The sequence below is a fragment of the Schistocerca cancellata genome, chromosome 2 (assembly GCF_023864275.1).
Source record: "Schistocerca cancellata isolate TAMUIC-IGC-003103 chromosome 2, iqSchCanc2.1, whole genome shotgun sequence".
Taxonomy (NCBI): Eukaryota; Metazoa; Arthropoda; class Insecta; order Orthoptera; family Acrididae; genus Schistocerca; species Schistocerca cancellata.
Window position 1 is genome coordinate 538,868,210 of NC_064627.1, and position 24,304 is coordinate 538,892,513.

At 38.2% G+C, this 24,304-nt stretch overlaps 1 protein-coding gene across 1 annotated transcript in view; it reads left to right on the top strand.

Moving 5' to 3' along the window:
* The first annotated feature begins 2,349 nt into the window (after positions 1-2,349).
* The window catches only part of LOC126162094 (Golgi to ER traffic protein 4 homolog), a 65,354-nt gene continuing 43,399 nt past the window's right edge, over positions 2,350-24,304 (top strand). The window contains exons 1-3 of the mRNA XM_049918371.1: positions 2,350-2,508; positions 2,652-2,730; positions 7,484-7,578. Coding sequence (XP_049774328.1) covers positions 2,396-2,508; positions 2,652-2,730; positions 7,484-7,578 — 287 coding nt within the window. The 5' untranslated portion in view covers positions 2,350-2,395. The remainder of the gene's footprint in view (positions 2,509-2,651; positions 2,731-7,483; positions 7,579-24,304) is intronic.

The following is a 24,304-nucleotide window of genomic DNA, read 5'->3' on the forward strand; positions in this document are numbered from 1 at the left end:
AAGACCGAAACATTTTCCTAAGGGAAGGGATACATTTCTCTCCCTCACCCCCTCCCAACTCGATCCGAATCCTAAATCAGTTTTCCCGTGGTTTGCCTCAACCACTTCAGGCAAATCGTTGGATCTTGGACGGTTCCTTAAGAATGGTAGCGGCCGATCTGTTGCTATCTTGAACTGTGTTTGTACTCTCTCTCTTGATTTCGAAGCAGACAGGAAGTTAACGTACAACATTCCTTCAAACGTAGTCCCAAATTGACTGTTTACTAGTACCAAACTATTTCTGAAACATGTCCTGTAGCATTTGTAATAGTTTCAACCCAGCCGCTGTTATTTTAGATAGCTTTCATTTATGACAGCTGAATGTTAGCTTCCAAACGGAGAAACTTTCGTTACTTACTTCTGGTTCTCACACTGGTGACTGTAGTAATGCCACTGACAAATTACAAACAAGATGCTTGAGACGGTTTGATATAAGAAACTACCACGTTTGGGTAACCTTATCTAGGCGCATGATGCTTTACCATAGTCGCTCTTTAGACACGTTTTGACGCATTGGTCATTGTGGTTTTCCACGTGACTCACTGTCTTCTTCTACCTGGTTTGTTGTTTGTAGGCGTACGGGCAAGGGCATTTCTCCCGAGAGGAGTAAAACGAAAACAAGTTTGGGTTTGTAAAGGTGAAGGACACGGCGAGTGCGGGGAGAACGTCTGCTGTGCATCCCGTGTGATTGTACTTTGGTGTAACTCCAAGGCGGCTGCTTTAAGAGAAGGCACTTACGACTCCGTTTACTCATCTGTTTCCGATACATTATTGCGTAACGAAAGCAGTATTTGAATTAAAATGTTCCTGAGTCGTTCTGAAGAATTTTTAGATGCCACAAATGCGACGCTCAGTTTCCTGTCTCCTCTTCGAGTGTCTGAAACTTTAGTAGGACATGCTAACGTGGCAACGTAGCTTGGCCGTAAATGCGCGACCTCAGCTATGCTAGATCGATCCACCGGCAGTCTGGGACAGTTGCATAGTGCATCCGAACAATAATTAGCGTCCACAAATCGGAACATCACGTGAAAAAATGGAGCTCCTATTACAGCGCTGGGGTTAAATTTTTACGTGTTGCTCTCTTCTACGCACGCCAAAAACTCTCAGTTTTATTCTAATTTGTTTACCTCCCCTTTTGACTATGATTGCTTAAGTAATTAACGATAAAGAGGTTAAACGAAGCAACTGAAAACGGCAATGAAAGTGAATTTTCGCAGTTTGAGCAAAACTGATCGATTTGCATCTATCGCCAAGTATTCTAAAACCATTTGTATCAGTCCACTATCAATAAACAAAGTTTTGTTTTGAACGAGACTGTCTAGGCCACGCAATTTCCGTGGCTCTATATCTGTTGACAGTTACTGTATCTGGCTAAGTAAGATATTACACTATATAGTAAACGAATTAACTGACGCAAAGGAACGTAGCCAAAATAAATAAAATCCCAAGTAATTAAAATATCTACTCAGTTCTGAGATAATGTCCCTCACTGAGCAAATCTTGTCTCTTGAGTGCCAAGCTATCACAGAACTGCGCTTGCTAAGAATAGTGCCAGAAAAGACGTCAAAAACTGACCGTTCTTGGAATACGAGTATCGATAAACAAAAAGTAATTGTATTACGGATTAGTAAGAAAATATGCTCATACACCTACCGAACCACGATGCCAGTGTGCGGCCGGGCATTCTAGTGTGTCGTTAAAATTTCAGTTCACACGTATACTCCAAACAATTTGTTGCAGAAATAGTGTCGGTAGCTGCACATCACACAACTTTTCGTGGCTCGTAAAATCTTCACAGGCTATAAGAAGAGCTGAGAACTTTATATTTTCCGCTCACACACTCTGTCATTCGAATGGCCGTCACGTCTGTCACTTAGTTTGTTAACAACATCTCGTCGCTAGTTGCGCCTAGACCTTCCGGCGGTCTGTATGTTCACTAAAATGACAGCAGCTTCTCCGTTGCTAGGCGACAGCTTTCTCCGCGCTGTGGACCAACAAGTTAGCCAACGTCATAGCGCGAAATGTCACTAAGCAACTGTGTGACATTGATAATTCTGACGTGTAGCTAAGAAATGATATTTTTCATTAACTGATGATGAACATCACTGAATTCAGTGCATGATTAAGCCTGTGTAATGACCTTAATTGGTAAACAAGAAAATTAGTTATGACTTTCGTATTTGAAATAACACAGTTGTTCTCCAACTTCTACTGCAAGCAATCGTTCACCATCTTTTTTTTTTTTTTTTTTAATTACTTAGGACAGCATGACGAAGGGCACAGCGTGGTTTGATTGATACAAGCATCTTTGCTAATAGTGTACGATAACAACAGACAAACGCACGGAAATCTAAACATGGCAGCCAGAAGGGCCCATGGTGTACAAAGAGTCCTTACTAAATTGGAATCGTCGGTTAAGGCCGGTGACTATTATGAAGCTCATCAAATGTACAGGACTTTATATTTTAGGTATTGAAAGACATGGATGTTTGTATCGTCACCGGATTTTGTTGCGTCAAGGAATCAGTGACGATCTAACCTTGTTTATTTACCATAACAAGTAGTCAAATTGTTTGATAGTGAGATGTATACACTGGTGGGCTTTGTTTCAGATACTTAGCGCAGAAAAAATATGAAGAATTGCTTCAGTTGATACACGAGGGTGCTACATGGCTTTTGACAAACGATCAGGTACACACTATTTAAAGTGCAGAGTATGTTTTGATTAGTTGTAGAACTAAAGCCAGTGGTCGTAATAGTGAACACGCAGTTTCCTCTATTCAGTTTTTAAGCGATTTGGTCAACACAAACAGGGAGTAAAAGTTAGTATGAATGAAATGTAATAGGGAGTTAAATTTATATGGCAACATTTAGCAGTATGTATATGTGTGTGTGTTGTTTTCATGGTTTTATTGGAATATATTTAATTACATTTTGCAAATGAAGCTATTAATTGTATTAATGCTACAAATAATTTTAACATAAGACAGCTTGAGTGTATTACACCAAATTATTGCTCCTGTTGAGTGTTGTGGTTGTCATTCATTTTGACACATTGTAGGACACTTGATCAGACATCTTTATCAGACATCTTTATTTTTGCTTTTGTTTATGCCTTTAGGTGGTGCTTTATCATTGAACATTTATGTTTTGTTGAATTTTCAAGGTATCTACACATGGATAACCTATATTTTTACGAATTAGGGTGTATTATTGTTGTTAAATACGTTTTTCAACAGAGACTGTAATAACTTCATTCTAGAAATCTACAAGAACTTTGGGAGGGTTGGGAAGGAAGTTGCATCCTCTTGTGTAGTGTAATTATTTATTCTGTAGAAATACAATAACATTGTCACACATGCATTAAATAAGTCATTGTAGCAAGTGAATATGAATAAAGTGCATTGAATAATGACAGTAATAAACACTTAGTTGGAAATATGTAATTTTACTTCATTTTTTTTCCTTTTGTGTTTTCTAAGTGTTATTTACAGTAATGCTCAAGATGCTCATGCATGTTTTAGATTGGTGCCATTCTAGCAGTCGAAAGTATTTGAACATAAAACTTTAATGTACTGAGTGAAAGTCATTTAGTGGGCACCCTCTCCCCCTTTGGCATTTTCTGTAGTATGTGTGTTATACAATGTGCACAGTAGGCATCATAGTACTTGTTGGAATCTTATCTATTATCTAATGTACAGTATCTTAATTTACCTTGCAGTTTCACCTTTTGTGATGGGAAAGGGCATTAAATATGATAAGTTTGTATAAGTATAACCTAAACGTAAATATTATCCTATGCTACAGGCCAGTTTTTTACTACAACCTTTATTTGCCATTCACATTTGTTGCCTTCATCAACTTGTGAGCAAATTGTGATCTTTCAACTTAACCTGTGCTACAGATCAGGCTGTTACCACAACCAAGATTTAAGGGGATTTGAGGGAGAGGTCCAATATTCCATACAGGCCACTTGATCAACCTATTAATGTTTGAAAACAGTCTCCTTGGTCAAATAATTCGACGCAGTTAGTGACCTTCCTAAGCTTCTTCATTAGAGGTGCAAAATATATGTTATGGTTATAATTCTGCTTAGAATTAAGATTTGCTATGCATATAAACATTTTGGCTTAATTCTAGTATCATAGAATGGACCCCTTTAAACATGCCCATGCTAAATGTCAGCTTTCACATGTCAGTACAGTTGCTTGTAGATTACTTTTTAAAATATAGTATCAAGTGACAGACCTATCTGTAGTAGTTTGTCAGCTCAGTATTTCTTTTTTCCCCTCATTGACTGCACCTGATTATCAGTTATTGTATTTACTTAACTTTGGTTTATTGTGGTTTTCTTTTTTCTCTTCTTAATTATATGTCAGGTGTGTCTCCTATGGGTTGTCAGTTGTTTTTCTCTAGTGTTTTGGTAGATATTTGCAGTTTTGTTTTTGCAACATGTAGCTGGTGTCGGCTCAGTCAAATCCTGTTCATCGTCTCTCATACAATGCCCAGTGTTGAGGGAAACTGTCAGTTTGTTCCCCATAACTAACAAATTATTTTTAAATCAGAATTTTATATGCCTGTTTCATAGAGTACTCACAGATTAGTCTAGTGCATTATTTATGTTATCGATATTTATTACCAGGAACAGCAAAACATGAAGAATAATCAGTACCCCAGCAACACCTGAGTAACGTGTTTCTGTAGGGTAGTAGCAGCCAGCATGGACGAGGACAATGCTGTCACTGCTGGAGCACTCATTATTCTTCATGTTTTACTGTTAATACGTATTGCTTAGATGAATATTGCACTAGACTAATCTAGTACTGCTCTATCGAATGGCACAAAAAATTCCACTTAATAATGGTTTTGTTTGTAACATGCTTACCATGTATTGTGACCCTCTGCCAATGTCGTACAGGAAGCGAATATGGGGTGTACTGCTCTTACATGGCAGTACTGGATGCATAACAGCTCCTAATAGAGTGAATCAAGCCACTTCCCTCTGTTGGATAATGTAACTTCCCCTGTTTGCAGTTTAATGGCTCAGTTAACATATTTTTAAACTATACCCTGTAGTGCAATGGGTATATAGTGTAGTAAATGAAGAAATTAACTAAACAAAAAGGAAGCAGAATAAAATCATTTAATTATCCTTGGCAGTTGTCCAGTGTATCACTGATTGATAGGTATTCATTAGGATCTTTGGACTCAGATTTGTAATGAACAATTCTTTTAAAATTAATCACAGGTCAATACAATTTCAGTAAGTAACTTTAATGAATGGTTCTATTTTACTCAATTGCAGATTACAACTAGTCCCCATACGCTCTCACATGTAACCTCTTTTTCTCATGAGCTCGAAAACATAACTGGATACTGTATGAAACATTAGTCGTTCAAAGGTGAAGTGAAAAACAGAGGTTATACACAAGGTTCACAGTTTTGTAATACAATTGAGTTCTGAAATACATTGTGAACTTCAGTATAATAATAAATATTTCAGTGTTACAAAACGAATTGTTTCTTCATTTACTGAACATTTGAATGATATATAGAAAAAATACAATTTGGCTGAGATATATGTGTAATTTGAAAGCTGAGAAATTTGTGGCAGGACCATCTCACCTCTTGAAAATCATTTGTGAACTAACTGAAAGCCCAGGTCTTGAAAATCACAAAAATAGTAAATGAACAGGCTGACAACCTGTACCACAAGATCTTATATTGTAACAAGCAGCCAATTGAGGTCAACAAAGGTCCACAGTGACAGTTTTATGGATTGCAATACTTTGCTATAGTGCGTCCCACGCTTGTGCAATAGGATTTAGGTTTGAGGTGAGTTGTCCACTCTAGACATGGGATTGTCGCACACTGCATGTGACAGCTCACAAAGTACTCAGAGCAGGTTTGCATTATAAACAAGTGGCTCTGTTAACAAACAGGAGATGTGTGGCCTACATGCCTCTGGGACATTTCTAGATACTTGCTAGTCTGATGTTCTTGGGCACTGAAGGCAACAAAATGAAGCTGGCATTTGACTATAGAATGTGCCTGAACTTGCCCATTCTAGTGCTGAATATTTCCTTCCTAGAAGCCTATCACCTGGAAATAACATTAGTAGTGATTTTCAACTTTTAGCCTATCTCACACTGACTTTTGCTGGCCGCTGCTGTGCCAGTGGCATTGGAAAATATAATGTATATAATGTTATCCAAATACACACCTAAGAGGAAAAAAAAATGTCACAAAGGAATTATCTGAATGGAATGGAAATATGTAGATGTGATGTATTTGTATAGACAAACAAATGATTACTATTTCAGAAAAATTGGATGATTTATTCAAGAAAAAGAGCTTTACAAATTGACCAAGTCTGCCATGCATTGGTCCACCTCTGGCCCATATATAAGCAGTTATTCAGCTTGGCATTGATTGAAAGAGTTGTTGGATGTACTGTGGGATATTGTGCCAAATTCCAATTGGCACATTAGATTGTCGAAATCCCGAGCTCGCTGGAAGGCCCTGCCCATAATGGTCCAAGTATTCTCAGTTGGAGAGAGATCCGGTGATCCTACTTGCCAAGGTAGGGTTTGGCAAGCATGAAGACAAAAAGTGTAAACTATCACCGTGTGTGTAAGGGCATTATCTTGCGGAAATGAAAGCCCAGGATGGCTTTCTATGAAGGGTAACAAAATGGGACATAGAATAGCATTGACGTAACATTGCTGTAAGAGTTCGGTGACAACAAAAGGAGGCCCGCTACACCAAAAAAAAAAAAAAAAAGAAGAAGAAGAAAAGACACCCCGGACCATCACTCCTGGTTGTTGGGCTGTTGGTGACTAACATTCAGATTGGTATGCCACCACTGTCTGCAGCTCTCCAGATACATCTTTGCTTGTCATCGGGGCTCAATTCGAAGTGGAACTCAGTACTGAAGACAATACTACTGCAGTCAATGAGATTCTTGGCTGAAGGTGTGCCTGGAGACAGCATAACACACAAATGACAAATCAGATGAACAATAAAGTAAGTGATTCATTTTTTAAATGATGACAGTTTAAAGATTTTGTTGGTTTCAAATTGCTGAATAGCTTCAGTCGTGAACCAAGCAAAAGAGGATTTTAACATGGGAAACACTGTACTTTCTCTGGGTTTGTCTGCCGTGCCACCCACGTGGCACATCTCATTGAGTAAATCTGGCACACTTTTTCTCATTTGTATCTGATACATGCTTTCAGCATGAACCAGGAAGTCGGCTACATGTCCAGTTGTACTATATCCGTGTACAGTCATCTGTTCCAGCCACAGGCTGTGTCTGAAGATCCTTCCTGTGTATAGAAAACTTCGATGTTGCCAAACAAAACAATGGAAGAGATATTTTGTCTTCATGTTTTTCTTGAATAATAGAACTTACATTGCAGTATGCTTTTTGTCTTTGTTGCAGTTGACCAGTGGTGCTGATTTATCCATTCTCTTTGTCGATGTTCTTCAAAAGTCTGAGAATGCACCATCTGATGATTATTTTAAGAAACTGTCACGGTAAGCTGAAAGTTAAAAATCTTGACTAAGAATATTATTTTCTAGTACTTGCAAGTCTAGCTCTCTCATATTTTATTTTATGTGTCGGTTTGTTATAGTGTAATGCCCTATACTGCCAACAGAAATATGTCCAAGGAAATAATAATATCTGTAGCTTTCACAAAAACAGTTTCTTCCTAGGAGAAAGGAGGAGCTGATTGAGGGAACCTCTCAAAAGTTCTGAACTGCATATCATGGCCTTCCAAAGTTTAGTGACAGAGAATTGTGTAGGAACCACTAACTGATATCAGTGGAAAATTCATTAAGCATTCTTTCAGAAACTATTCATGATTTGCTAGTTTTTTTTTGCAGTGTTTATAACATCAGCACTTGGGGGAGGGGGGGAACTATATCCATATTAATCTCCTTTCATCAGTAAAATTTCGCACACACACACACACACACACACACACACACACACACACACACACACACACACACACCAAAAGGAGAAACAAGAAAATGGTAGGGGCACCAAGTTGGATCTATTTGGGCAACCATACATATATAGTTCAGTTGGATGATGACTAATAGCTTAATACAGGACTGTTTCCAGTTGAAACTCTCTGCATCCTGTCAAAGAAATAACATTTGAGCTGTTTGCAGGGTTTATTGTTACAACATTATATTCTAATTTACTTAAAAGGATGTTGTGATTTACACAGAAATTCTTTAACAGATCATAGAATATACCAGTTACCTGTAATTTTTCCTCTAACAATTGGTATATTTTTGTTGAATGCACGAATAGCTTTCTCAATATCGAAACCATTTAGAAATCCAAACTATATCTTCAACAATGTATTGTGTGTAGCTACATGGTTAAGAAATCCACTTGTATATTAAATTTGCTAAAATTTTAACAAATACTGTCACAAATGAAATTGTATGGCAGTTTGATGGTATTTCTTTATCTTCTTTCTTATACACTGCCTTAACTTCAGTGTATTTCAGTAAATCAGTAAATGTTCCAGGAGCATGACTGATTACACATACAACTTAATATGTTATTAAGCTCATGAGGACCCACTTTAATTGACTTTGTTGATATATTATCATAACTGCTAGTTTTTTAAAGTATTTTGCTTTGTAGATTGGATGATATTCTTATATGTAACACACCTAAAGAATCTTTTCAGTAACTGTTATTAAATACAGATTTAAGAAGTTTGCAACATACCACTGGTCTGTTCCCAGTGTACTGTTACTCTAAAAGTTATTTGCTAATGTTCATATATGGGTCTACCACTCTCCTCCTTATATATATTCCATAATAAATTTATTTTGATGCCAGATGTGGCTGTCTTTTTCCCATAATACCTTTGCTGTGATATCTATATTACTATGTTAAATATTTTGCAGTGCTTCTTGTAAGGAGCTATATCGTCAACATCAGAGGCATTTTGACTTACAGATGTCGTTCCCTTTTGAACTAAAAAGATAACTTTATTATATGAGAAATCCATGGATTCTTTTGTAGACTTTTTTTTTTAATCCAGATCACTTTTGAGATGAAAGGACTTCAAATAAGTTTATGACTTCATTACTAAAAGGAGTGCTCTTTATTCATGTCGAGAGCAGAGAGACAGTTGATTATTGGTTTTGTAACAGAATTTTATTCATTAGACCTTTCTTTGAAAATACGATCAGTGTCTGTTTTTGAGCAATTAGCTACATCAGTTCAGAAGTTCACAGCAGAGATTACATTGAACAAAAATGTTATCGAAATAAGTATTGTCCAACATACCTGTGATTCAGTGAATTCCTCTCTCTCTCTCTCTCTCTCTCTCTCTCTCTCTCTCTCTCTCTCTGTGTGTGTGCATGTGTGTGCCCAGTTGTGTTGCATTGTTGCATGCCACCAGCAGCTTTGTGTTTGAAACTTCCTGGCAGATTAAAACTGTGTGCCCGACCGAGACTCGAACTCTGTCCCGAGTTGGAGTCTTGGTCGGGCACACAGTTTTAATCTGCCAGGAAGTTTCATATCAGCGCACACTCCGCTGCAGAGTGAAAATCTCATTCTGGAAAGCTTTGTGTTTGATACACAATGTGTGTAATGACCATAGCTGCTTTTCCACATGTATCTGATTGTTGAGGTATAACATTCCAGAACCTTGAACCTATCTGTTAAGAAGGAAGGGTACTTAATTCTGAATGAAGTAAATGAGAAAAGGTCATTGTTAAATTTTTGAAGTCTAGTATAAATTTAGGAAAAAGTGTCCTTGTTGAGGAAAAATGGTGTTGGCAACAATGTTTTGTGAAAATTCTCATCGCAAACACTGTTATAGTTTCGGGAAGATGATAATTGAGTTAAGATTGTTATGGACTGAAGTAGAATATTTGGAAAGGTTGTAGTAAGGTGAGGAGAAGATAGAGATTAGTTACACTGTTCATTCAGTAGCCCTATGGTGAGGAGGTATTCAGTGAAATGAAACATACCAACAGGGTGGGGATGTTAACATTCCTTCAACTAATCACAAGTGAAATAGTCATGAAGGATGTAGAATGAATGAAATTTTAAACATACTTTACTTTTAAAATTTATACAAAGTTAACTGTGACATGTAAATATACCGTATTTACTCGAATCTAAGCCGCACTTTTTTTCCGGTTTTTGTAATCCAAAAAACCGCCTGCGGCTTAGAATCGAGTGCAAAGCAAGCGGAAGTTCTGAAAAATGTTGGTAGGTGCCGCCACAACTAACTTCTGCCGTCGAATATATGTAGCTCTACACAGGCATGCTTTGTAGGCAAAAAAGATAAATACTGGCGCCAAAACCTCTGCGTCAGTAAATAAATTTAAAAAAAAAAAAGGTGGAAGACGAGCTTTTTTTTCTCTGCCCCGAGTTTAGACCACTGCATTTTCATACATTATCCAACGAAGTAAATACAAATTTCGTATTGTTCATCTCCGAATGTAGTAGAATTTCAATGTACTACGAAAATCCGACTGGCAAGACTTGGATGTTTTTCAATATGGCCAACTCTACGTTCTGAATTTTTTCCTAACTGTGAGAAGAGATGGTTGCTAATAGTAACCTGATGAAATGTGAATCACAAGCAGTATTCTCTTCACCATTCACCGTAAGAATAATATGAATATAAACATTTTGCCATGTATTCTTCCGTGTTTGTTGCTATCTCATTTAAATCCTGTCTGCCTAATAAACTACGAAACTAGAGTGAGACAACAGCAAACGCGGAAGAATATACTTATCGTGTCATGTTGATATTCGTATTATTCTTATGCCTAATAGTGATACAGTCAGAAATGAAGCACGGCAACTGACTAGATTTTTAAATCTAAGATGACTAATTTCTGTGCAGAATTTGATGTACTAACGAAGCGGCCGCAAAGATTTTCAAACGGAGAAAAATTTTCGCCTAACTCTCGTTCAGAACATGTTCTATCATACGCAGCCTATTATTTGGTTCTTGTTGATCATTCTCAAAGAAAGCAGCAGTGTAAGTAACAACTTGACATTGCTTCGCTAATGAGACGATTCGCCTCTTTTTAGTTGTAAGCGGCGCTAGCGCGCACAAAAGCAAGCCATGCCGCGAGCGGCGACAGGCCGTGAACACGCACTATCAGAATGCGACAAACAATGCATGACACAGTACAGTGATGCATTTTCAACTTAGAGAGACGTAAACACCTATAAAAGAGAAAACGGCACTTATCAGATCAAAGCAAAATAAGCAATCGATTCAAACCAGACGAAGCACGTGAAAAAGGAAGGGCACCCGTATAAATACGGACGGAGCGCCTGACGCATAGCAATGGCTACGTGGTAAAGCTTAACTGCTAAGCTTACGACTCGAACCAAACTACTGTAGCTGTATCGTCATTCATTCGACCTAAATTGTGTCTCATATTACAATGGACCAACTTTGTTTCGATTTGGAGGTGCAGCCTAAAACTTTTCTCTCCCATTGAATTTAGAGTCTCAAATTTCAGGTGCGGCTTAGATTCGGGAAATTTTTTTTTCCTTTATTTCGAGTCTCATTTTTCAAGTGCGGCTTAGATTTGAGTGCGGCTTAGATTCGAGTAAATACGGTATACTTAGTACAGTGCACATGGTAATTCTTAGAATATTATAATAAGTTATCTTTAAAAGTTTGCATTTCTCACACACATTACATTACTATTCTGAAGAAGTGCGGAAGTCAAATATCACATTGAATTCACATTATGTGACGTTGATAAATTATACATACAGATAAATTGGTTCTTATCATAAATTCATCTGTGAAGTTGGAGGACTTAGCAACTAACAAATCTTGTAAGCTCTTCTTACAGTGTATCATAAACTTTTGTATAGTTACTGGCAGTTATTGAAAATGTGTGTTTGTGACTAGTGGACACTTACCTACATCAAAGTAAGTAATCTTAAGTCTCTATGTAGATTCTTTTTTATTCCTAGTGTTGTTGTAGGTGTGAAAGAATGGTGTATTATTTACAACAAGTGTGATCAGGAAATGAAAATATGCTGAGAGCCAGCAGTTAATGGGATTCTGCATGAGCTTGAATTCGCCCCACAAATTATTCACATTATATGCTTTTTGGACTTGGAGAGCCTTGACTTAGCTTGATTGTTTGCACCAAAATAGTATACAGCATGCCATTATACAGTGAAAGTAAGCAATGACAATGAACTGGTTAGAAAGCATTAATGAACATCTATTGTGCTCTATAGATGAATATCTTAACAGGGACTGTTAGACCAGCTTAAGTAAAAATGTCTGTTAGATTCAGTTTTGACAGCAGTCAAGATGAGGTATTTTGTGCATGATAAATTTATTAAAATTGGATAACAATGTTTCATTCTGCAAGTGTATTAATTCTGTAAATATTAGCAGTTCCAGTTTACTGTAATGTATTCACCTATTTTGACAACCTGACAAGTGATCAGGATAGTGAGTATTGTATTCAAATGTTTTATGTTTTTATGTTCTGGTTCCAGTTTCTGACATGTTCCACATCCACAAGAATTATTTCATTTTTGGATCTATTGAACAAAAACTTAATCTAATCTAATCTTAATTAATTAACAGTTCTGTTCTACTACCCTCTACAACTATCTTTGTGTCAGCATAACTACTGCAACCCACATCCATTGAGTCTGCCTACTGTATTTCAAGCCTTGGTTTCCCCCTGCTGCTATCACTCCCCCATGTAGACATACACTTGCTAAACATAGATTTATATTCAAATTTAACAAATTTCTGTTTTTCCAAAAAGCTTTTATGCTTCACAAGGTTTTTAAATGTTATACAATACAGGAAGTTTCTAACGATGTGGATGATAAGATGCGATGTGAAGTTGGATTGCCACATTCATTCCTCTCACACATCGGTTGATTTACTCGTTACATACAGTCAATCTCCTTCTCTGGATTGCGTGCTACGTCAATCTCCAAAAACTTCTTCTCCGAAGAATACTGCTGGTTAAAAGGAATTTATGACTCCCTCTCTACTTTTGAAATAATTTAGTACTCGAAGAATACTTTTAGTTCAGTCCTGGTATATTTAGACTTCCATGAATAACATATTCACCATTTCTCACATCAGTATTTGAATGTTTACAAGTCAACCAATTTGTCTTGCGTTAGAATCGATAAAATACATCTGCAACAAAGTTGGTTTAACAACCACATAATTTATGAACCTGTCTTGCCTCTAGCGAGTACAGTGCGTGAAGTACTTAAGTCTATAATCAGTTGTTCATTTTTCTTTAACAACAGTTACAGTCACTAAAACAGCAAAGAATACTGCATAATTACTTCTTGTTCTTCCAATACAGCTTCCGTGGCGCGAGCGGCAAACACTTGTCGATGCCGTTCGACCATTGCATCTACCTTGTTCTTGTGACTCCTTTCCAGCCTGCACACACAAACATGTGCTGCACAGTATGTATGTTCTCACACACTTATTTTTAAAATATTGTGTGTTCGAGGTGGTAGAAGGGCGAGTGGTTCTAGAATTTACGCTGAAATTCTCGAATCACTACAAGTTATGGAATCAGGTTCAACTCAGTTTCTGAACCAAGATGAAAATTGATGTCCAGTCAACAACATTTATGCAATCAGCCCTTAAGTGTCTCATTTCCTAAGTTAATTCCCTCAGCCTCACCTAATTTAATTCGACTACATTCCATTACCATTGGTTTACTTTTGTTGATCTTCACTTTTAACCTCTTTCCAAGAAATCCCATCCAACTGATTTTCTCTCTCTGACAGAATTGTAATGCTATGAACAAACATCAACATTTTTCATTCGCCTCCCTAAATTATAATCCACTTACCAAATGTGTCCTTGGTGTCCTTTATTGCTTGCTCAGTATACAGACTAAATAAGATCAAGGAGGGGCCCTTCTCAACTATTGCTTCCCTTTATTGCTGCTGTGTGAGTTCTGTAAGAGTTGCGGATAACCTTTCGCTCTGTGAGTGTTATCCCTGCTACCTTAAGAATTCTATAGAGTATATGTCAGTCAGTATTGTCAAAAGCTTTCTCTGATACTTTAAACACTATAAATATGGGTTTGTGTTTCTTAAATATTTCTTTTATGATCAATCAGAGGATCAGTATTGTTTCGCATTTTCCTACTTTTCTCTTGTAAGCAAACTGAACTTCCACACAGTCAGCTTACACCAGTACTGTAAATAATGAGTCTCAGTATTCTGCAACCATGACTTATTAAACTTGCAGTTTGATAATATTCACACCTTTAAGCATATTCCTGGTTTGGAATTTGAATAATTATGTTGTTAACAAAGTCTGGTGACATTTACTCTTTCTCATGTATCTTGCACACCATGTGCAATAATTTTTCATGGCTGGCTCTCCCAAGGAGCTCATTAATTATGAGAGAATGTAAGGGGTCTCGTATCAGCCTCCCATGTAATCTTCATATATTTGTTCTTCTGTTACTATAATTCTGTGTTTGTTCATTTCCTGTATATACTGCTTCTATGTATCTCTTTCACCTTTCTGCTTTATATTCTTTGCTAACGTTGGCTCCCAATATCAACACTCAATATTCATGAAGCTGCTTCTGTTCTTAGATTTTCATGTCCATGGCATTTATCTTTCCCACAATCATACATGCTTCTAAAGCTTCTCAGTTCTCGTCTAACCATTTCTGCTATGACATGTCAGAGGTAGTTTCACACATTAGGATCACATAAACACCTCTTCGACTAAATTACTCATTGTGTAAATAACAGTTAATCTGTACTTGTACAGTTAGCACACTGGACTCGCATTTGGGAGGACGACAGTTCAATCCCGTCTCCAGCCATCCTGATTTAGGTTTTCCATGATTTCCCTAAATCGTTTCAGGCAAATGCCGGGATGGTTCCTCTGAAAGGGCACGGCCGATTTCCTTCCCAATCCTTCCCTAACCCGAGCTTGTGCTCTGTCTCAAATGACCTCATTGTTGATGGGACGTTAAACACTAACCTGTACTTGTACACACATTGGCAAGAAATTATTTTTTATGAAATTGTATAATCTACTAACCACTTCTTCTGTTAGCTATTGGTAATATGCCATCAATAACTAATGGTTAATTAGCCATTTATTAACCATCTGATTAGATAATCAAAGACGCTTAGCACATCCCTGAAAATAAAGAAAATACGTGAAATGTTACGCAAAATATCCAGAATTTCATTGTACCGGTCAAACCAGTAACAGTATGACATTCTGACACTAGATGTCTCGAGGTACACCTTGTAGCTCCTATGGCACAAAGTTGACGGATGCAGTTGTGCACCTGTGAGCTATAGTGGTGTGTGTCAGGATGTGTTTCAGTGCTTCTGCGACCTATGAAACAGATAACGTGGAGGAGTAACAGATTTGTAGTAAATTGTGTTTCAAGTTGAAAAAAATTGCAACTGAAATGCGCCACATACTGTCAAAAGCATGCAGTGAGACTGTACTGAGTCAAGCAAGAACATTTGAATGGATCAGGCACTTCAAGGAAGGTCAAAAATCTGTGGAAGATGACAAACATTCTGGTCAACTGTCAATGTGCACAACATGGTAAATGTTCACTGAAGTGCATGATGTGATTCACAAATACTGAAGGTAGACAATTCAAGATGTTTGTAACAGACTTTGAGTTCTAGCCGATGAACTGAACATGAGATGAATTGCAGTGAACCTCAGAATTCAGCTGTGCACTGAGCTGCAATAAAGAGTTTGAGAGTGTCCAAAACCCTTATCCAGAGTCATAACAGGTGATGAATTTTGGGTCTGTAGTTATGACCCTGAAATGAAGCAACAGTCGTCATAATGGGAAGCACCATCTTCTCCAAGGCCGTAAAAAGCAAGACAGGTTCACAGCAACAGGAAGTCAGTGCTGATCATTTTTTTGATATACGGAAAATAGTGAATAAGGAGTGTGTTCCACCTGGTCAGACTGTCAGTGTGCAGTTACACTGCAAGGTTGTGAGATGACTGAGGGGAAAAGTTTGGTGGAAATGGGCAGAGTTGTTGAAAAACAGAGACTGATTGGAACATCATGACAATGCACCTGTGCACATGTCTCTCATTTGGAAGGAATTTGTGTCCAAAACAACATTGCAATCTACATGGATACTCTGCAAATCACATTTAAGTGCCTGGCAGAGGATTCATCAATCCACCTTCACAATTCTCTACTATTCCAATCGCATACAGTATGCGGAAAGAACAAACACCTGTATCTTTCCGTGTGAGCTCTGATTTCCCTTATTTTATTATGATGATCATTCCTCCCTATGTAGGTTGGTGTCAACAAAATATTTTTGCATTTAGAAGAGAAAGTTAGGGATGCAAATTTCATGAGAAGATACTGCCGCAACAAAAAAGCCTTTGTTTTAATTATGTCCTCCCCCAAACCCTGTATTATATCAGTTACGCTCTCTCCCCTATTTTGTGATAATACAAAACATGCTGCCCTTCTTGTACTTTTTGGATGTACTTCATCAGTCCTATCTGGTAAGGATCCCACACCGCACAGCAGTATTCTGAAAGAGGACGGATAAGCGTAGTGTAGGCAATCTCTTTAGTAGTTATGATACATTTGCTAAGTGTCCTGCCAATAAAATGGAATCTTTGGTTAGCCTTCCCCACAACATTTTCTACGTGTTCCTTTCATTTTAAGTTATTTGTAATTGTAATTCTTAGGTATTTAGTTGAATTTACAGCCTTTAGAGTAGACTGATTTATTGTGTAACTAACGTTTAATGGATTCCTTTTTGTACTCATGTGGATGACCTCACACTTTTCGTTATTTAGGGTCAATTGCCAATTTTCGTACCATATGGGTATCTTTTCTGAATCGTTTCGCAATTTGTTGTGACCTTCTGATGACTTTATTAGGCAATAAATGACAGCATCATCTGCAAACAACCTAAGATGGCTGCTCAGATTGCCTCCCAAATTGTTTATCTAGATAAGGAACAGCAAAGGGCCTATAACACTGTCTTGGGGAACACCAGAAATCGCTTCTGTTTTGCTCGATGACTTCCCGTCAGTTAGTACGAACTGTGACCTCTCTGACAGGAAATCACAAATCCAGTCACATAAATGAGATGAAATTCCATAACCATGCAATTTCACTACAAGCCACCTGTGTGGTACAGTGTCAAAAGCCTTCCGGAAATCCAGAAATACGGAATCAGTGTGAAATGGTACTCAACACTTCGTGTGAGTAAAGTGCTAGTTGTGTTTCATGAGAACAACATTTTCTAAATCCGTTCTGACTGTGTGTCAGCAGACCATTTTCTTCGAGGTAATTCATAATTTTTGAACACAACATATGTTCCAAATCCTGCTGCATATCGATGTCAATGATATGGGCCTGTAATTTAGTGGATTACTCCTACTATCTTTCTTGAATTTGGTGTGAACTGTGCAACTTTCCAGGCTTTAGGTATGAATCTTTCATCAAACGGACGGTAGTATATGATTGTTAAGTATGGAGCTATTGTATCAGCGTACTCTGAAAGGAACATAACTGGTATACAATCTGGACCGTAAGACTTGCTTTTGTAAGTGATGTAAGTTGCTTCGTTACTCCGAGGATATCTACTTCTACATTACTCATGTTGGCAGCTCTTCTTGATTCGAATTCTGGAATATTTACTTCTTTTTCTTTGGTGAAGGAATTTCAGAAGGCTGTGTTCAGCAAATCTGCTTTGGCAGCACTGTCTTTGATAGTATCTCCATTGCTATCGTGCAGAGAAGACATTGTGTTTTTCCACTAGCATTCTTCGCACACGACCAGAATGTCTTTGGATTTTCTGCCAGATTTTGAGACAGAGTTTCATTGTGGAAAGTTTTATAAGCATCTCTCATTGAAGTCAGCGCTAAATTACAAGCATGTGTAAAAGACCGCCAATCTTGGGGATTTTGCATCTGTTTAATTTTGGCATGTTTGTTTTGTTGTTTCTTTAACAGTGTTCTGACTCATTTTGTGTGCCAAGGAGGATCAGCTCCATTGTTTGTTAATTTACTTGGTATAAATTTCTTAATTGCTGCCGATATTATTTCTTTAATTCAAGCCATATTTGGTCTACACTTACATTGTTAATTTGGAAGGAGGGAGATTGTCACTCAGGAAGGTGTCAAATGAATTTTTATCTGCTTTTTTGAATAGGTATATTTTTCATTTATTTTTGGAGGATTTGGGGGTTACAATCCTCAGCCTCACTACGACAACCTTGTGTTCACTAATCTATGTATCCATTTTGATGCTCGTTATTAGCTCAGGATTATTTGTTACTTAGAGGTGAAGTGTGTTTTCACAACTGTGTACTATTTGTGTGGGTTCATGAACTGACTGCTCGAAATAATTTTCAGAGAATGCATTTAGCACACATTTGGATGATGATTTGTGCATACCTTCAGAATTAAACATGTATTTTTACCCACATATCAAGGTTAAATTGAAGTCACCACCAACTATAATTGTACAGGGCTATTACAAATGACTGAAGCGATTTCATAAATTCACTGTAGCTCCATTCATTGACATATGGTCACGACACACTACAGATAAGTAGAAAAACTCATAAAGTTTTGTTCGGCTGAAGCCGCACTTCAGGTTTCTGCCGCCAGAGCGCTCGAGAGCGCGGTGAGACAAAATGGCGACAGGAGCCGAGAAAGCATATGTCGTGCTTGAAATGCAGTCACATCAGTCAGTCATAACAGTGCAACGACACTTCAGGACGAAGTTCAACAAAGATCCACCAACTGCTAACTCCATTCGGCGATGGTATGCGCAGTTTAAAGCTTTTGGATGCCTCTGTAAGGGGAAATCAACGGGTCGGCCTGCAGTGAGCGAAGAAACGGTTGAACGGGTGCGGGCAAGTTTCACGCATAGCCCGTGGAAGTCGACGAATAAAGCAAGCAGGGAGCTAAATGCACCACAGCCGACAGTTTGGAAAATCTTACGGGAAAGGCTAAAGCAGAAGCCTTACCGTTTACAATTGCTACAAGCCCTGACACCCGATGACAAAGTCAAACGCTTTGAATTTTCGGCGCGGTTGCAACAGCTCATGGAAGAGGATGCGTTCAGTGCGAAACTTGTTTTCAGTGATGAAGCAACATTTTTTTCTTAATGGTGAAGTGAACAGAGACAATTCTGGGCGGTAGAGAATCCTCGCGCATTCGTGCAGCAAATTCGCAATTCACCAAAAGTTAACGTGTTTTGTGCAATCTCACGGTTTAAAGTTTACGGCCTTTTTTTCTTCTGCGAAATAAACGTTACATGACATGTGTATCTGGACATGCTGGAAAATTGGCTCATGCCACAACTGGAGACCGACAGCGCCGACTTCATCTTTCAACAGGATGGTGCTCCACTGTACTTCCATCATGATGTTCGGCATTTCTTAAACAGTAGATTGGAAAACCGATGGATCGGTCGTGGTGGAGATCATGATCAGCAACTCATGTCATGGCCTCCACACTCTCCCGACTTAACCCCATGCGATTTCTTTCTGTGGGGTTATGTGAAAGATTCAGTGTTTAAACCTCCTCTACCAAGAAACGTGCCAGAACTGCGAGCTCGCATCAACGATGCTTTCGAACTCATTGATGGGGACATGATGCGCCGAGTGTGGGAGGAACTTGATTATCGGATTGATGTCTGCTGAATCACTAAAGGGGCACATATCGAACATTTGTGAATGCCTAAAAAAACTTATTGAGTTTTTGTATGTGTGTGCAAAGCATTGTGAAAATATCTCAAATAATAAAGTTATTGTAGAGCTGTGAAATCGCTTCAATCATTTGTAATAACCCTGTATGAGTCGGTATGTGTTTGAAATCAAACTCAAGTTTTCTTTGAACCTTTCAGCAGTTGTATCATCTGAATTGGGAGGTCGCTAATAGGATCCAGTTATTTTATTCCGGTTGCCAAGAATGACCTGTGCCCATACTAACTCACAGGAACTATCTGCTCCAGTTTCATGACAAGGTAAACTACTTCTGATGGCCTACTCAGCAGACCTAATCCCGTGTGACTTCTTCCTGTTTCTGAAGATGAAAATCGCATTGAAGTGGTGATGTTGTAACTTGATTGAAGACATCCAAATGGAATTGCAGCATGTCCTGAACACCTTCACCCTGTGGACTTCCAGGAGTGCTTCCAGAAATGGGAACAATGCTGGGATTATTGCGTACATGCCCAAGGTGCCTACTTTGAGGGTGACAATGGACATTAGGACATAAGTATAGTTTCCTGAGTCTTACAGCGAATTCTCAGATACTTTGGGTCGCACTTCATACAGTTAATTGTAAATAGACATTATGGCAAGTTCCTTTGTCACTGTGGCTTGAAAGCAGCACATCCTGTTTACATATTCTTAGTAGCATTGTACAAAAACCCAATACTATTTAGATTTCACTATTTTACAGTGGTAAATAATTATGTATTTGGCTGGAGAGCAAAAACATACAGCCTACTCACTGAATGTTCCACAGTGTCATGTAAAACTTCCTTTTCGAAAGGTGCATAGCTTTAAGATGTGTGCGATGTTATGTGCTAAACTACTGTACATGAAGCACATGTTACATCAGGTTTGGAGTGCTGTCTCCTAGCAGCTCGTGGTACAAAAATATGTAGGTAGTACTGAAATGTGAATTTGCATCTTTGTGCTTTATGAAACAGTTAAAACTACCTCAATTCTGCTGCTTCAGCCCTGATGCCCATGGTCCCCAAGGAAATCGTTTCTGCATCCACATAAACCTCCACATGAAACTGCTACCTGGTCTGAATGTTGCCTATACTTCAGTGGTTTCTTCTCCCATACCATTATTAACCCTTTTTTAGCAACATTTCTTTCTTTCAGTGAAGATACTAGCTACATTGTGAGTGCCTCACAAGTCTCAGACCCCTCTGTGTTTGGTCTCTTCCTCCAAACAACCCAACTCAACCAAACAAGTGTGGGACATTTATGTTGGTATAGATGATTGCTTTGAAACTTATTGTTAATGTGTGTTCCCTCTCCCCTCATAGGAAGTGACTTTGGCTAACATTTTAATACTCATCCAGTTCCTTGGCGTAAAATGCAAGATTTTACTCTGCCATATTCAAAATAGCACTTACACTAAAGGTCCCAAGGTCGAAACTCACTTATGGCGAATTTTTTTTAACAGTTTACGCATGAAATTGTTTTATGGGAGAACATTTTTCTGACATCCAAGAGGGCGTTTTGGAGTATGTAGCTCTGTTCTTTTGGCAGTCTGCTTTTGCTTCATTGGTTGAAAGTAGCAAACCTGTAGCGTAAATTTGTATAGATAACACCACACCTACGTGTACAAATGTACACTACAGGTTTGCTACTTTCAACTAATGAAGCAAAAGCAGACTTCCAAAAGAACAGTACTATAAACTCAGAATTGTCCTTTTAGATGTCAGGAAAATGTTTTCCCATATAACAGTGAAAGAAAAAGAAGAAAAATCTGCCATCAATGAGTTTCGAACTCAGGACCTTTGGTATGACAATCTGCTACTCTACAGGTCTCAATGTCAGCAGCTTACAGATAAGATTTCCTAAAGTCTGTAGTTCTGGTGTTACTTTTAATTATGATTTACACATGTTCCACTGAACGACAGCACACAGCATGCTCAAAATCGGTATGTTGGTTGATAGTTTGACACACAACATTTGGTACCTGTCTGAGACCCTGACATCTGGAGGTTTGTGTGTAGTAGCTCAGTGTAGCCTTTGGCCAATCTCTTCCAATTAGGGTTGCCATACGCCACGGATTTCACGGACAGTCCGCGATTGTAGGGTAAATGAAAACGTCCGGGCCGAAAAGGCAAATGTCCGCGATATGTAGAGTGAGTCTTTTCCCTCATGAATTCTCAGTGGACAGAAGAAAGGAATAGGTTAACAGTAAAATCAGTTAATGCAATGATGCAAATACAGTACAATATGAAAAATGTAAGTTGCAGTGAATTTCATAAACTGATTGAGAACCAGTTTAAGTTCCTTTCATCTATTCAATGTTCTGAGAAATAAGATTGGTATAAGAAAAGCTCAAATGATGACAATAGAACTTCGTGTACTGAATAATGCAATGCATATTGTTATTTTTTGTAATAAATGCTTTCTTAATGAAGCAGTCCTTCCTAAGCTCTGGATCATTAATTAAATGCACATTTCCCTTAGCTTATGGGCATGAGGACTCCTTATTCCTCTTATTTCCTTCGATTGGCTACGATGACCGTAAGTTTTGTCCTGGTTTTGGATTCCGAGATTATGGCAACCCTACTTCCAATCATTATTTTGTTTCACATATACTAGGATCTGCTAGAAAGTACCCTATTAAAATGACTTTCACTAATGTGAATATTGTGAGAAGGAAAGTTGCTACTCACCATACAGTGGAGATGCTGAGTGACTCAGCATCTCTGCCGGCCGGAGTGGCCGAGCGGTTCTAGGTGCTGCAGTCTGGAACCGCGCGACCGCTACGGTCGCAGGTTCGAATCCTGCTTCGGGCATGGATGTGTGTGATGTCCTTAGGTTAGTTAGGTTTAAGTAGTTCTAAGGTCTAGGGGACTGATGACCACAGCAGTTAAGTCCCATAGTGCTCAGAGCCATTTGAACTCAGCATCTCTGCTGTATGGAGAGTAGCAATTTTCCTTTTCATAATATTTTCACATTCCATCTTGAATTTTCCATTGTTTGACTTTCACTAATACGTTTGTCTAAAAACTTTCTTCAGTTCAAGTGCCACTCAAAATATTTCCTAAACCTTCTTCATCTTTTAGTGTGAGGGCCAGAATCTAGTAATTTCAGAGATAGTTTCTATTCTTAGCTTTTTGAGCAATAGTTGCATTTAAAATGCTGTGGGAAATCTGCCCAGCTTTTGAAGTCCTGCATGTGAATAACTGCCCATTCTGTAGCTTCTGCCCAAGATTCTCAGATATAATCGGGTGAAGCTCTCCTTCTGGCATCAAATGGGAAATAACCTGCCATATGTCTACTATTGCCTGAGCTAAACTTCTCCACCATTTACTCAGTGAACATGGTTTATTCTCACTGGTATGGTGGAAACACCATGAACCATTTTTATCAGTGGCTCCTCCATACCATTTAAAAAATCTAGTATGGTTTTGTACAGATTATGTTTTTGTCTGTAATAGGACGACTCTTTTGTATAGAAGACTTAAAACCTGTGAACTTGTGTCTTGAAAATGATATGCTGCATGTTTTGTATGTTCAAAGAGAGCGGTCTTTTCCAACCCATGATCTTCTCCACAGTACGAGTACTCTTTTTTGCACTGGTCTGTAAGATAATGTGTTGCAGTTTCCTTTCACCTTGGATTTACAATTTTCTAAGTCTTTGTTTCTCTCTTTGATATGATTAAACATGGTTTCAAATTTCATATTCTTTTTTCTGATTTCCCTCCAACATATAATGATACTTCCTTGATGGACTCTTAATAACAGTTAAGGAACTAAATCAGTTTGATCAGTAATCTCCTTACTTGTTGTAAAATTATTTTGGTCAGTTTCATCTTACATACTTTTAAATTTCCTATCTCTTTGCTTATCATTGATATATCCTGCCTCATTTGATTTGTGAATATGCACTTGCAATTGTGATTGCATATTCACAACTTGTGCACTTAGACTATTTAACTGTAGGTTTGAAATGTCTTGAAATGTTAACTTGTGTACTTAGCCTATTAACATGTATGATTAGATTATTCAACAGCGAATTTGAACTGTCCTTTTTTTGCATTATTATTCAGACCGGCAAAAGCATTTCATCCTCATCAAAAATTTTCCGCTGATGTGGTAACTAATTATAGTTTAGACACATCACAATACAAATACATAATCACTAAACTAACTTCTCAAGCTTGTACAACACTTCACCTTATAGTTTTACACAACACTACACAACTCTTCCAGTGCCGACATTAATGGTTGACTGTTAGCTGGAATGTAGTGTAGATTGCCATCTCCAAACAGCAAATGTGTCTGGCAGTCACCATCAAGTTGTGATGTCTCATTGTCATCTGCTGTTTGCATTGTCAGCTTGATGGCCTCTTCTCAAAGTCATTGGCAGTTGCAGGTTATGCTTTTGCCCACATGAACAATCAGCTCGTTTGAGCCCTCTTCAGTTGATTCTCCAGTCTTAGTCTCTCCAGTGCCCTATGTGCGTGTCACCAGGTGTGA